The sequence below is a fragment of the Elgaria multicarinata genome, chromosome 23 (assembly GCF_023053635.1).
Source record: "Elgaria multicarinata webbii isolate HBS135686 ecotype San Diego chromosome 23, rElgMul1.1.pri, whole genome shotgun sequence".
Lineage (NCBI taxonomy): Eukaryota > Metazoa > Chordata > Lepidosauria > Squamata > Anguidae > Elgaria > Elgaria multicarinata.
In genome coordinates this window covers 6,140,898-6,155,898 of record NC_086193.1, presented here as the reverse complement: position 1 = coordinate 6,155,898, position 15,001 = coordinate 6,140,898, and the positions used below count along the sequence as shown (strand labels likewise).

Below are 15,001 nucleotides of genomic sequence, written 5' to 3'. Positions count from 1 at the left end.
AGGAAAAAAGAAACGTATCTCAGCAGGGCTGGTGCCATGGCTCTGCTTTATATTTATTTATTTATTTATTTATTTATTTATTACATTTTTATACCGCCTAATAGCCGAAGCTCTCTGGGCGGTTCACAAAACTTTACTGTTTCGTTGCCCTCCATACAGCCTCCCGGAACGGCTGCCGATGGCGGCAGCTGAGGGCAGAGGAGCCTTTTCTGGAACAACACTGTGAGGACAGTGATGAGCAATGGGGGATGCTTGGATGGGTCTTGATATGGTGGAATATGAAAATACGACATTCTTCCTGCACTGAGTGGGGGGTTGGACTAGATGGCCTTATAGGCCCCTTCCAACTCTACTATTCTATGATTCTATGAAATCAGCTGGTGGGACTGCTGATAGGAAATACATTTGGGGGGGGAGAGGAGGGTGGTGACAGCAGGGGGCAGGAGGACCCCTTGAGCATTGCCCATACAAAAGGACACAGGCTTGCATAGACTTCTCCTCCTCCAGGAATTTATCCAACCCCCTTTTCAAGCCATCCAGATTGGTGGCCATCACTACATCTTGTGGCAGTGAGTTCCGTCATTTAACTCTGCGCTGTGTGAAGAAGTCCTTCCTTTTATTTGTCCTGGCTCTCCCACCCATCAGCTTCATGGGATGACCCCCATGGGTTCTAGTATTTTGAGAGAGGGAGGAAAATGTCTCCCTCTCCACATTCTCCATTCCATGCTTCATTTTGTCCACCTCTGTCCTGTCTCCCCTCAGCCTCCTTTTCTCCAAGTGAAACAATCCCAGTTGTTGCAACCTTCCCTCATAGGGGAGATGCTCCAGCCCCTTAATCATCTTACCAGCAGGGCCTTCCCTGTGGTGGCACCCACCTTATGGAGTATCCTCTCCTGGTATTAGGGAAGTCAATGATTATTAGGGAAGTTTTCATCACCTGTTAGAGACCCATCACTTTAGCTGCCCAGTTTGTTAATTATGTGATTTTTAAGATATGGGAAGCCAGTCTATCCCAACCTGGTGCTTTTCAGATGTGTTGGACTACAACTTCCGGCATCCTGCCACCTGAATGTCTGGTTATGGGATTCTAGGAAATGTAGTTCAATACATCTGATGGGCACCAGGTTGGGGAAAGCTGTGATGAGTGTTCTTTAAAGGTATGAAATTAATAAAATAAAATGATAAATGATTGCCTGGCTTGTGGGTGCCGGAAGACACCAAGAGGAAAAAGCGGGTGCTGTGGTTGCAGGTTTGAGCAGTAGTTGTTTCACAGCCTTGTTCTCCTTGTCTCCTGGGGTAGATCATGATGGAGATCAAATTCTGGACCATTTTCTCGGTGCTGGCTATTTTAGTCAGCCTGGTGTTCTACTGCCTGTTCAGCAACGTTACTCAAAGCATCCAGGCCTTCCAAACGTCTCCTGTGATTTTCCCATTCTTCGGTAAGATGCTTCAAGATAAGAACATCAGAAGTGCCCTGACGCTGGATCAGACCAAGGGTCCATCTAGTCCAGCACTCTGTTCGCACAGGGGCCAACCAGCCATCGGCCAGGGAGGATCAAGCAGGACATGGTGCAACAGCACCCTCCCGCCCATGTTCCCCAGCAACTGGTGCACACAGGCTTCTTGCCTCAAATACTGGCGGTACCACACAACCATCAGGGCTGGTAGCCATGGATAGCCTTCGCCTCCAGGAATTGATCCAACCCCCTTTTGAAGCCATCCAGATTGGTGGCCATCACTACATCTCGTGGTAGTGAGTTCCATAATGTAACTGTGTGTTGTGTGAAGAAGTCCTTCCTTTTCTTTGTCCTGGATCTCCCACCCATCAGCTTCATGGGATGACCTCAATGGGTTCTAGTATTTTGAGAGAGGGAGAAAAATGTCTCCCTGTCCACATTCTCCACACCAGGCATCATTTTGTCCACCTCTATCATGTCTCCCCTCAGCCTCCTCTTCTCCAAGCTAAACCATCCCAGTTGATGTAACCTTCCCTAATAGGGGAGATGTTCCAGCCCCTTAATCATTTTTGTTGCCCTTTTCTGCACTATCCCCAGTTTAATACTCCGTTATTTCTAGGCACATGCAACCTCAGACTGCAACTGAGGCGGACTCCAGAGGGTGATGAGGATGGTCATGGCCTCAAGAGATTCACAAGGATTCTAGTTGGGCATCACCTTATTACATCATTTCTATGCTGGCCTTCGTCCTGTTTGGAACTCAGGGCAGTGTACAATCACAATCCTGTGTGCGTGTGCCCATCTTTCTTGGACAAGGTCTGGGCCAAAATCTCCAAACCTTGGAGCCAGTGGCTACAAAGTTTGCGCATAGCAACTCATGCGCACAACTTCCTCCTATCGAGATGAATGAGGTTCTATGAAACACAACGTGACCTCCACGGTTCCATTTTGCCCATGGTAACAGTTAGACAAATTCACGCAATACTCTAGAGGTTCTGGGCTCCACACTTCAGGAAGGACGCAGACAAGCTGGAGCGTGTTCAGAGGATGATCAGGGCTCTGGAAACAAAGCCCTATGAGGAAAAACTGAAACAACTGGGCATGTTTAGCCTGGAGAAGAGAAGATGGCACTCTTCAAATATTTGAAAGGTTGTCACACAGAGAAGGGCCAGGATGTCTTCTCGATCCTCCCAGAGTGCAGGACACGGAATAATGGGCTGGAGTTACAGGAAGCCAGATTCCGGCTCCACATCAGGAAAAACTTCCTGACTGTTAGAGCAGAACGACAAGGGAACCAGTGACCTAGGGAGGTTGTGGGCTCTCCCACACTAGAGGCCTTCAAGAGGCAGCTGGACAACCATCTGTCAAGTATGGTTTAAGGTGGATTCCTGCATTGAGCAGGGGGTTGGACTTGATGGCCTTGTAGGCCCCTTCCAACTCTACTATTATATGATTCTATGATTATACGGAGGTTGGGAATTAAGCATAATCACTAAACGGAGCTATTATTCCTTTCAGTAGTAAATGCCAGGAACTAACAACAGAGGCCATGGCTAGACCAGGCCTATATCATGGGATTGTCCCGGGATCATCCCTGTGCATCCAAATGACACACAGGGGATCCCGGGAGCAGGCAGGGACGACCCCTCCATTTGCCTGGGATAATCCTGAGGTCTAGCTAAGGTCAGAGAAGGGCTATTGTCTCCAAATACCTGTCCATTTCCCGGATTCAAGGAAGGAATTTGTAGGAATGGGGGAGAAGGTTTTTTTGGTTAAGAATAAGGTTCCAGCTTTCTCTGTAAATACTACTCCACTGAATGATAGCACTCTTCAAAGACTTAAAAGGTTGTCACACAGAGGAGGGCCAGGATCTCTTCTCGAGCGTGTTCAGAGGAGGGCAACCAGGATGATCAGGGGTCTGGAAACAAAGCCCTATGAAGAGAGACTGAAAGAACTGGGCATGTTTAGCCTGGAGAAGAGAAGATGGAGGGGAGACATGATGGCACTCTTCAAATACTTGAAAGGTTCTCCCACAGAGGAGGGCCAGGATCTCTTCTCGATCCTCCCAGAGTGCAGGACACGGAATAATGGGCTCAAGTTAAAGGAAATCAGATTCCATCTGGACATCAGGAAAAGCTTCCTGACTGTTAGAGCAGTACGACAATGGAACCGGTGACCTAGGGAGGTTGTGGGCTCTCCCACACTAGAGGCAGCTGGACAGCCATCTGTCAGGGATGCTTTAGGGTGGATTCCTGCATTGAGCAGGGGGTTGGACTGGATGGCCTTGTAGGCCCCTTCCAACTCTGCTATTCTATGATTCTGTGATATATTATTTTCTGAAATGCCCATTCTCCCTAGTGCACCATGTGGGTTTGCTTTATCATGGAATCTTTTGAAGACCAATAGGCACGGGCGACTCTGCTGTCCCGTGTACTGACACCCCTGCTTTCCCACTCATGCCCCAACCCGTCGGTCCGTCTTCCACCTTCTTCCTTTCGCCCCCAGACGCCACCAGGAACGCATTGACCGACCCTTTGGCTCTGCTTGTCGTCTTGCTTTGCGTGGTGGTGAACATGGTGCCCTCCCTTGTCATCCGTTTCGTGCACGGCACCTTGGGCTCAGCCACCATGTCGGAGGTAAGGTCGTTTGAACCATCTCAGTTTAAGGCTCCACAGTGTGGACGGGTTGAGGCCTGAGGGCGAAGGCTTGGGCGGAGCCATGTTGGGGAGATTTGTTAACTGGAGACGGAGATCAGTGAGTTTGGTATGGTTTGGGGAGTGTCGTTGGACCGAGTAATGGAGTTGTAGTCCAGCAGAGGTGAAGGCCACCTGATTGGAGATGGCTGCTATATCAGATACACACTGGCGCGCTCATCTATAGGGAGAGGCTGGTAATCAATATATTATTATTGTTATTATTATTATTATTATTAATAATAATTATTTCTCACTCATGGCGTTTTTTCTAGACGGACATGACGGGCATTGCCAAGTCATGCCGTCTTTTTACAGATTCAGGAATTTCTTGTCCATTGAGCATGTTTTAAGTATGACAGCTTTCTGGATGTTGGTGTGGGTGTATTTTGGGAGGCCCAGTTCCTGAAGGTTTTTTGCATCGTTTTTTTGATGGGATGCTGGTGACCGATATGACTAACGGAAGAACTGTGACCTTTTCCTGTTGCCATAGTTCTTTGACTTCCATGGCCAGTGGTGTATAGTTTTCTCTCTTTTCCTCTTCCTTTTCAGCAACATTTTTGTCATTCGGTATTGCTATGTCGATGAGGTTGTTATTATTATTATTATTATTATTATTATTATTATTATTATTATTATTATTATCTGCTTTCCTTTCTTTCCAGACGTTTCTGGCTCGAGACATGCAAGCCAAGGAAAAGACCGTGGAGCTGACATCTCACATCCAGAGGACCACCCTGCAGAGACACTCCAATTACGCCTTCTCTCACAAGGAAGGTTACGCCGACCTCATCTCCAGAGGAGCCAGCTTGCGGATCAAGGCCCCCTGCTCCCGCAGCCAAGTGAATGGCTTCCCGAGAGGTCCTTTGCTCAGCAAAGAAAGCCCCGTGCCAACCGAATCCAACCCTTCCACTCCTGAAATTTCTGCAGTGCAAAACGGCCAGCCCTGTTGACCAGGGGACAGCCAGGCTCCCAGTATTTACCCCAGATGTGGCCTGTGCTAACGTGTCTTAGGGACTAATGTCGGACGAGACTGTTCCTTTTCAGCATCTGAAGAGGACTCGTGAGACCCGGCACAGCCACAGTCCCCAAGAGCTCATTTTAAGCGGTCTCCTCACTGCCAAACCATTGGCTGCTTGGGGAAAGGGGGTGGGGCCAGGAGAAGGGGGCAGGGCCTTCTGGGTGGAAATGGATTGGAACCAAGGCCTGTGGTTCTGCCCCACTGTTTTACTTATTGGTGCCTCCAGTTGAACTCCTGGTCTTTGAACAGGACTCTGTGCTACTCTCACAAGTGCCAACCTTTTTGCGTAGGTTTAGGGGAAGGAGTTAGTGGCATGGCCATATCCGCCATGCTCTTACCATCATAGTCTTTGTTCCCGTGCGCCTGCATTTAGAAGGCTTGGAAGGACTGAGCGGAAGACTTCCTCCCCTAGGCGAACCCGGGGTCTTCCAATGTGCAGCCTAGAGGCTAGTTATTCGCGTTTTTAAGTGGGAGACATCAGCACCCCGGGCTGGCTGAAAGAGGGGGTGCCAAAGCCCTGCTCCCCAAATTCCAGTTACAGGTGGGGCAAACAGCGAGCATTCAGATCAAGGAAAGGGCTGCTTATACACGTTTCAAGGGTGTGAGTCCTGGATTAACTTTCAAAGCCAAGTCTTGGTGCTATTTTATGTCTCACCCCACCACCCCACCCCAAACATTGTCAGCCGAGTTTCTGCCTCCTAATAGTGACCAACGGCAAATGACTCTGAGAAGCCGCCAGGCAAGCATGGAAGGCAGGAGCCCTTCTGTTCGTTGTTTCTCCGCAACCGGCATTCGGGGGTAGATTGCAGATGAACCTGGAGGTTCCATTCAGCTAGGACTGATGTCAGAGCCCTGGTAGCTCAGACCAAAGTTCAGTCTGTCCCCGTTTCAAAGATCAGTATCCTGTTTCAAAGAGAGGCCAGGCATAAAGGTGAAGACACACACACATACACACACCCCACACACACACCCCACACACCGCTTTTCCCAGCACCTTGTGATCTGAGGTAGATTGCCTTGATTCATTTCACAGTTATGGCCCTTCATTCTTTTGATATTGGCAGCACTGAAGAACTAAACTCATTCCCTACCAGCTGGATGGGACTTACATGAGTCTGAAGCATCTGGAAGACATCAGGTTGGGAAAAGCTGCTCTATACCATAATTTTCAGGTGGCTTTTATAAATCAATAAACAAATAAATTTATGTCGCAGTTGTATCATTAGTTTAATCATTAATTTAACTCTCATTATTGCGTGCCCGCCTTGAATTCCTTGCTGCAAGAAAGATGGGATGTATATTTGGGCATGTTTAGCCTGGAGAAGAGAAGATTGAGGGGAGACATGATAGCATTTTTCGAAGTCTTGAACGGTTGTCACACAGAGGAGGGCCAGGATCTCTTCTTGATCCTTCCAGAGTGCAGGACATGGAATAACGGGCTGAAATTACAGGAAGTCAGATTCCAGCTGGACATCAGGAAAAACTTCCTAACTGTTAGAGCAGTACGACAATGGAACCAGTGGCCTAGGGAGGTTGTGGGCTCTTCCACACTAGAGGCCTTCAAGAGGCAGCTGGACAAGCCTCTGTCAGGGATGCTTTAGGGTGGATTCCTGCATTGAGCAGGGGGTTGGACTGGATGGCCTTTTAGGCCCCTTCCAACTCTACTATTCTATGATAACATCGTCGCTTTTGCATTTTTATGTGGAGCATGACTTGGTGCTAACAGTGGGGAACTCCTTGCCACTCTGACCAGACAGTGGACCCCATTTGGGTTTTCCCAAAACTCGGAGATGTTTGGGGGACTGGGGGAGAGAATGGCAGCAGCCACAAAAACTAATGATTCCTCCTCCCCAACACACGCACAGACACCTCTGGGCATTCGGCTTTAACTAAAAATAACGGTTGCTTGTTGAATCAGGCTATGGCCCCATTCAGAAGACGCATTAAACCATGGCTTTAACCATGGCGGTTAAGCCAGAAAGCCAGGCTGTGTTCAGAAGACACCTTAAACCATGGCTTTAACCATGGTGGTTAAGCCAGAAAGCCAGGCTGTGTTCAGAAGACCCCTTAAACCACCGCTTTAACCATGGTGAATAAAGCAAAAAGCTTTCTTCACCATGGTTTAAAGTGTCTTCTGAACACGGCCTGGCTTTCTGGCTTAACCGCCATGGTTAAAGCCATGGTTTAAGGGGTCTTCTGAACAGGCCCATTGTGGGACCCCATTCACAGTTAGGGGACAATTTGCTTGTTTTCAGGCTCAGCGTCAATCTTAGGGGATATGCTGATTGTCATTTGCTATGCACTTCGTTTTTTAAAAGGAGATGGTCATAACATAGCATCTCTGAGGGGCAGATAGCACTCTTCAAATACTTCAAAGGTTGTCTCACAGAGGAGGCCAGGATCTCTTCTCGATCATCCCAGAGTGCAGGACATGGAACAATGGGCTCAAGTTACAGGAAGCCAGATTCCGGCTGGACTTCAGGAAAAACTTCCTGACAGTTAGAGCGGTACGACAAGGGAACCAGTGACCTAGGGAGGTTGTGGGCTCTTCCACACTAGAGGCCTTCAAGAGGCAGCTGGACAACCATCTATCAGGGATGCTTTAACTTTAGGGTGACCAACTGTCAGGATTTCCCCGGATTTGTTCTGGTTTTTGTTCTTTCCATGGTGTGAGGGGGGATTTTCTATAATTTTCAATAATGTCCTGGAACGACACACCTTCCCCTTTAAGGCTGCCATTAGCATGGCAGGAGGGAATGACATGCTTTCTTGAGGCACATCATTCCCCCACCCCGAGCTCCAATTGAGGTCTTAAAGGGGAAAGTGGGTCATTCGTGGACATTATAGAAAAGGCCCCAATTGGAGTGGATGGTGGTGGTGCAGAATGAAATCCTTTCCCCTCCTCCACTCCAATCGGGTTCTTTAAGGTGGCGGGGGAATAACGTACTTTCTGCAGGACTCAGAAAGCTGCTTCCCCACACACACACTAGGTGTCCTCTTTTTTGGTTTCCCAAATATGGTCACCCTACTTTAGGGTGGATTCTTGCATTGAGGGGGGGTTGGACTTGATGGCCTTATAGGATCCTTCCAATTCTACGATTCTATGATTTGGGGTGGAAGTGGGGGATTGAGGCTCCCAACTTCTGACTATTAGGTGCTGTTTCTTTCCCAAATGCCCCTCGGTACCAGGACCAGCGTCAAAAATAAGCCTGGTTGGGCACCTATCGAGGGCCCGCACCCCATCCGGGGCTGCTGAAGTTTGTCCTCTTTGCCGTGGTAGCCTGCTTAAACAGCCGTCTCTCTCTGGCCTAGTGAACAATCATTGTAGAGAGAAGGAGCAGGGGTCCATTGGGTGTGTCTGGTCTTCAGAAGCCTGGAACACTTTGCCGTAGTGACAGAAAGCTTCATCCCACCTACCTGCTTCTTTCGGATTATCCTCGTAGCGCCAAGCTTTCACCGTTGTTGTTGTTTTTGCTACCGGGAGGCAGCGATCCTTTGCATACCAGGAAGTGAGTTGAAGGGGAGGGAATGTAAAAAATCAACGGATGACTCACTTCAATTCAAATTTGGTGTGCTTAAAGCTCTCCCTAATATCTATTACTGTGCCAATTTTGGTGTCTTTATCTTTAAAGCTTACGCAGATGTAAGCATTTCTTTTAAATCCTGCTCCTGCGCCCCAGCGGCGGCTCGGGAGATGCGCTCAAAAAGTAGGGGCTAAATACGGCGAATCTTTTGGCTTTGAAGCACAATTAAGGCAGAATGCCTGGGAATCCTTCACAATCAAAGCAGATTATAAGTGGGAAACTTCTGAGTCCTTTGCATGCAATTCGCAGTGATTGCACAGTGTAACGCTGGTGTGATGAAGCTCGTAGCATCTTCCAAATGGGCAAAATGGCTTCTGGCTTGCAGGAGAAGCATCACAGCTACTCCTGCAAAATGGACAACAGTAGCAAAAGACCAAGCGATGGCGAAAAAGCAGAGGGCGGTTTTGTCTACAAATCCCCCCCTGCCCCTCTCGTTTGCCTGTTGTGCTTGGAGGATTTTTAGCCCAGCGTCTGATTAGTGAAGGTCTCCTTTGAGGCTTGGCGCTCTTGACTTTTCCCATACTTCAAAAGTAACCATAACTAGAGTATTGCATCCAGTTCTGGGCACCACACTTCAAGAAGGACGCAGACAAGCTGGAGCACGTTCAGAGGAGGGCAACCAGGGTGATCAGGGGTCTGGAAACAAAGCCCTATGAAGAGAGACTGAAAGAACTGGGCAGGTTTAGCTTGGAGAAGAGAAGATTGAGGGGAGACATGACAGCACTCTTCAAATAGTTAAAAGGTGGTCACACAGAGGAGGGCCAGGATCTCTTCTCGATCCTCCCAGAGTGCAGGACGCGGAATAATGGGCTCAAGTGACAGAAAGCCTGATTCTAGCTGGACATCAGGAAAAACTGTTAGAGCAGTATGACAATGGAACCAATGACCTAGGGAGGGTGTGGCCTCTCCCACACTAGAGGCATTTAAGAGGCAGCTGGACAACCACCAGTCAGGGATGCTTTAGGGTGGATTCCTGCATTGAGCAGGGGGTTGGACTTGATGGCCTTGTAGGCCCCTTCCAACCCTACTATTCTATGAGTCTCGATCCTCCCAGAGTGCGGGACATGGAATAATGGGCTCAAGTTACAGGAAGCCCTATTCCGGGTGGACATCAGGAAAAACTTATAGGCCCCTTCCAACTCTACTATTCTATGATTCTCAATCCTCCCAGAGTGCAGGACATGGAATAATGGGCTCAAGTTAAAGGAAGCCAGATTCCAGCTGGACATCAGGAAAAACTGTTAGAGCAGTACGACAATGGAACCAGTGACCTAGGGAGGGTGTGGCCTCTCCCATACTAGAGGCCTTCAAGAGGCAGCTGGACAACCATCTGTCAGGGATGCTTTAGGGTGGATTCCTGCATTGAGCAGGGGGTTGGACTCGATGGCCTTATAGGCCCCTTCCAACTCTACTATTCTATGATTCTATAATTCATTCAGAGAAACCTTTCCCATTAACGAGAATGACATGCACCTTCACATTTAGAAACGTGGGGAATTCTAAGAGTAGCATTTGCAGCAGATTGATGACATGCATAGGGTGCAGGAGCTAAGGTGAATGACAAAAAATAATTTATTGAAGAACCCGAAAGCTATAGGAACGTACAACACAGTCATGGAACAGTAGATAACAACATGAATAAAGAGATTTGATTTGGGTGTGTGTGTTTGTTTTGGATGCCTTTCAAAAATTGGTCAAGATGACGGACGTAGCAAAGCTACCGAATGCTCCAAACAACGCAGACAACTTTTATTATTTTGGTTTTTAGGTTTTGGCTTTCATAAAGTGCCCAACACATGTCATTAAAAAAAAAGAAGCGAAAAACTAATAAATTAAACCAATGTTTTAAAAAGAACCAAAGTCTAGAATTGCAAAGACACTGAAGAATAGCCACTGCATGTTACCAAGGGCATGAAACAAAACCTCAGACCACACCAAAAAAGAGAAATGGCAATTAAAACTTGTGATCCATGTCAGAACAAAAAGCTGAGTCAGTTTCTGACAAACATAACTTTAAAATTGGGCATCTATGTTGCTAGGGCCAGCTTCCACACCCCCCCCCCCACACCCCAAGGAACAAAACTTGAATTGCACAGCACAGGTTTGGCGGACAAAACATGGACTCCATTGCCAAAATTCCAGGTCTCGTGAATGGGGCATTACGAAACCCCCCACACCAGATTTTTTTCACCTCCTCCCTCAGATGTACTTTGAGTCCCTTTGCTTCTAAAGGAATGGCTACAAACTTTGGCCGTTTCGAAATTTGGCCCTTTTAAAATGTGAAAGATTTCTTCGATTGCAAAAGTGAGGCTAAAAAAAACCCCTCTGTCCCACAAGTTTGAAAATCCTAAATGGAATGTACCCATTGCTATCACTAAACGTTATTCGGTCGGGGCTTTTTGGTGGTATCTTGAAAATGTCACCTGGGCTCATTTCTGCCATACTCAGGTATTTCCGTTCTGTCCAAAATTAATCTTTCTTTCTGCTTTAATTCTCTTTCTCTCTCTCGCCTATAAATCCCAGTACAAGGAAAGACTGTGGATGGGACTACTTATTATAAGAAATGTGGGTAACCTGCTAGAAATGACAATGCTGCATTGCGCCCCCATAGTTATAGAAATGTGTGTCATGCTGTCACGCTGAGCCTCCATTCAGGAGGCAGCCAGTAATGTGAAACGTGTTTTTGTGTATGAGTGTGTGTGTGTGTTTCGTCCTGTCATATTGCACTCCTAACAAGAACAATACAATATGGTTCTCAGACCCATTTCTGATTGGCTCTGTCCTCGGAGGGGGAGGGGAAATGAATTCTTCCCAAAGGGGGTGTGGCCTGACCATCTGGAGGTGGAGCTTCGTGGGCAGGGTTACCTGCCTCTCCTGCTAATTATTTCAAAACTCTGGGGGGTAAGTTGATGTTGGGTTAAAAAAATGTTTAAAACAGAGTGTCTGTAACTGGGAGCAACCGTGATTCGGTCCATTGAGTTGCAATTGATCGTGGCTTCCTGGGACTGTATTGCCTCTGTTTTGCAGCTAACGTTGACAGGAGAGGATGATTGGCATGTCAATACTCAACAAAACCACTGGAGGCTTCAGCCGTGCACGTGAGTGAGGCCCTTATGGATTAGTTTCCTCTGGAAGTGCCAGTTGGGCCGCCATCTTGTTTTTCTGAGAGGCCATTGACCCATCTGGGCCAAGGTCAGTGGCGACGCCACCGTTTTCTGCCTCTCGGTGTGTGAAGGGACCCACCCCACTCTCAAAGCGTTGCCTCTGAGGAAGGGGGGAGGGGACCTATTAGTGGCCCTTGACCTGCGAAGGTTGTCCACGCGAAGCAAGTCCTGGGTGAAGCTATTTGAGGAGTTATTTGAGGAGTTTCCTTACCATATAGCCTTGATTAAATCCACTTCTTGGTTAGCAGCAGGGAATCAGCACGAAAGGAACAGGGAGAATCATTTGGGCATTCAATCCTGCCCCACCTCCCAAAAAAATATCATTGAGGTCATTGCTTCCATGCTGCAAGAACCCAGCCATCGTCCGTAGTCAGCTGTGGCTTTCTGCTCCCTGCTCTTCCTCTGTTATCGCCTCTTGCTATCAACGTTTCGACTCGTAGACCTCTCAGGGCAGAGAACTGTCCTGGGCACAGATCCATAAGGAATCAATCCACGTCAAAGAGAGGTGTGCAACTTGCACAGTGTAGGTGATGCAATGTGTGTGCAGCTTTTCCAAGCCGCCCCGAGCTCTGCAGCATTGAAGGGTCCCCCTGACCCTGCCAGGGAACCCCCATATGCCTCCCACACTGTTGATGGCTGAAATGCAGCGAGATCTTTCGTCTTGACTTCTCACGGCACAGAAGGTAAGTACACACCATGTTCAGAAATGCCTGAACATTGAGCATCACTTTCCAGAGATGTGGAGGACCTCCAGAGGACCTCCTGATGTGGGTTGAGCATCACTTTCTAGAGATGTGGAGGACCTCCAGAGGACCTCCAGATATGGGTTGAGCATCACTTTCTAGAGATGTGGAGGACCTCCAGAGGACCTCCAGATGTGGGTTGAGCATCACTTTCTAGAGATGTGGAGGACCTCCAGAGGACCGCCAGATGTGGGTTGAGCATCACTTTCTAGAGATGTGGAGGACCTCCAGAGGACCGCCAGATGTGGGTTGAGCATCACTTTCTAGAGATGTGGAGGACCTCCAGAGGACCGCCAGATGTGGGTTGAGCATCACTTTCTAGAGATGTGGAGGACCTCCAGAGGACCGCCAGATGTGGGTTGAGCATCACTTTCTAGAGATGTGGAGGACCTCCAGAGGAATTTCACTTGTCTTTGCGAAAGTTTGCTTTCTCTGGAACTCTTCAACCATGGATTGTGAGCCGTGGAGGCCAGGCTGTTGGCTCCAATGTCAATGTGGTAGTGAACCTGCTCTGGGTTTCCGTCTCTAAAGGAGTCTATTCAGCACGTTGGCTAGCTCCTTTAGAGATTTGACTGGTTCTGACTGAAATCCGAACTTGGAGCCACCAGCCTCCACTGGTGGAAGCTGCCGTACACCAGGTCTGAACATTGGTCCATCCAGGTCATCTCTCTGGGGTCTCAGGTAGACCCTCACCTGCCCCATGATCCTTCTAACTAGAGATGCCAAGGATTGCACCTGGGGCATCCGCTATGCAAAGCACATGGTCTACAACTGAGGGATGATTCTTCCTGAAGGACTTCCAACTCCCCCTCAATGATACCGCTAATCTCCCAGGCAGCTGTTGGCCTCTCTTTTATTGGAGGCCATCCGTTACCAGGGCTCAATCTCTGGATTTCCTCCACTGAGCAAGAGGTTGGACTTGATGGCCTCACAAGGACCCTCCTACTCTAGCAGTCTATGATTTCACTTTGAGCAACGTTGAGTAGGGTGCTCTACTTTTATCCACCAGCCATCAATTCCCCCAAAATCCCAGAGCTATTGCGGGATTGATAGATGATTACACTGACCATCTGGCTTGACCAATAGCCAGCATGGATGTTTTCTGAGGCCATAGCTAGACGAGGTTATATCCTGGGGATCAGCCCAGGATTGTCCCTGTGCGTTCACATGACGCACAGGGGATCCCGGAAGCAGGGAGAGATGGTCCCTCCCTTTCCCTGGGATATTGCCCTACACTTCTACTTGCTTTTTCCATGGTCTTAGGATCATCCTGAGACCGTGGAACGTGTGGCTGGGCGTTGCGGTTTATCCTGGCTCCTCACGAGTAACCGTGAGGAGCCGGGAGCCAGGCATGGGGCACAGAGCTCCTCAGGAGCTCTGTATCCATCGGGGGTGGGATGTTGTTGTCACACAGAGGAGGGCCAGGATCTTGTCTCAATCCTCCCAGAGTGCAGGACACGGAATAACGGGCTCAAGTTAAAGGAAGCCAGATTCCAGCTGGACATCAGGAAAAACTTCCTGACTGTTAGAGCAGTACAACAATGGAACCAGTGACCTAGGGAGGTGGTGGGCTCTCCCACACTAGAGGTATTCAAGAGGCAGCTGGACAACCATCTGTCTGGGATGCTTTAGGGTGGATTCCTGCATTGAGCAGGGGGTTGGACTCGATGGCCTTATAGGCCCCTTCCAACTCTTCTATTCTATGATAACATCGTCGCTTTTGCATTTTTATGTGGAGCATGACTTGGTGCTAGAGGTGGGGAACTCCTGAGTGTCCCAGGAAGTGAGGTGTGCAGAAGCATGACACTTAATTTCTGCTCTGCTCCCTATTTTTGCTCGTCTTGAAGTTCCTGAGGTGATTCCCAGATGCAGGGAATCAGATCCGCCTTAGATTTTTGGCTTTAACCAAAGTAGAGTTGCCACACTAGAAGTCACACCTTTGGTATTCATGGGCACGCGTGAAAATTCATCACCGTTCATGGAGGGGTGTTTGCAGCCAGGGGCAAACATGAAGAGAGACTGAAAGAACTGGGCATGTTTAGCCTGGAGAAGAGAAGATTGAGGGGAGACATGAGAGCACTCTTCAAATACTTGAAAGGTTGTCACACAGGAGGGCCAGGATCTCTTCTCGATCCTCCCAGACTGCAGGACACGGAATCATGGGCTCAAGTTAAAGGAAGCCAGATTCCAGCTGGACATCAGGAAAAACTTCCTGACTGTTAGAGCAGTATGACAATGGAACCAGTTCCCTAGGGAGGTGGTGGGCTCTCCCACACTAGAGGCCTTCAAGAGGCAGCTGGACAGCCATCTGTCAGGGATGCTTTAGGGTGGATTTCTGC

General features: G+C 48.5%; 1 protein-coding gene across 1 annotated transcript in view; it reads left to right on the top strand.

Moving 5' to 3' along the window:
• ATP8B3 (ATPase phospholipid transporting 8B3) overlaps positions 1–4,153 on the top strand; it is a 55,913-nt gene extending 51,760 nt beyond the window's left edge. The window contains exons 26-27 of the mRNA XM_063147325.1: positions 1,301–1,439; positions 3,963–4,153. Coding sequence (XP_063003395.1) covers positions 1,301–1,439; positions 3,963–4,153 — 330 coding nt within the window. The remainder of the gene's footprint in view (positions 1–1,300; positions 1,440–3,962) is intronic.
• Positions 4,154–15,001: the final 10,848 nt, after the last annotated feature.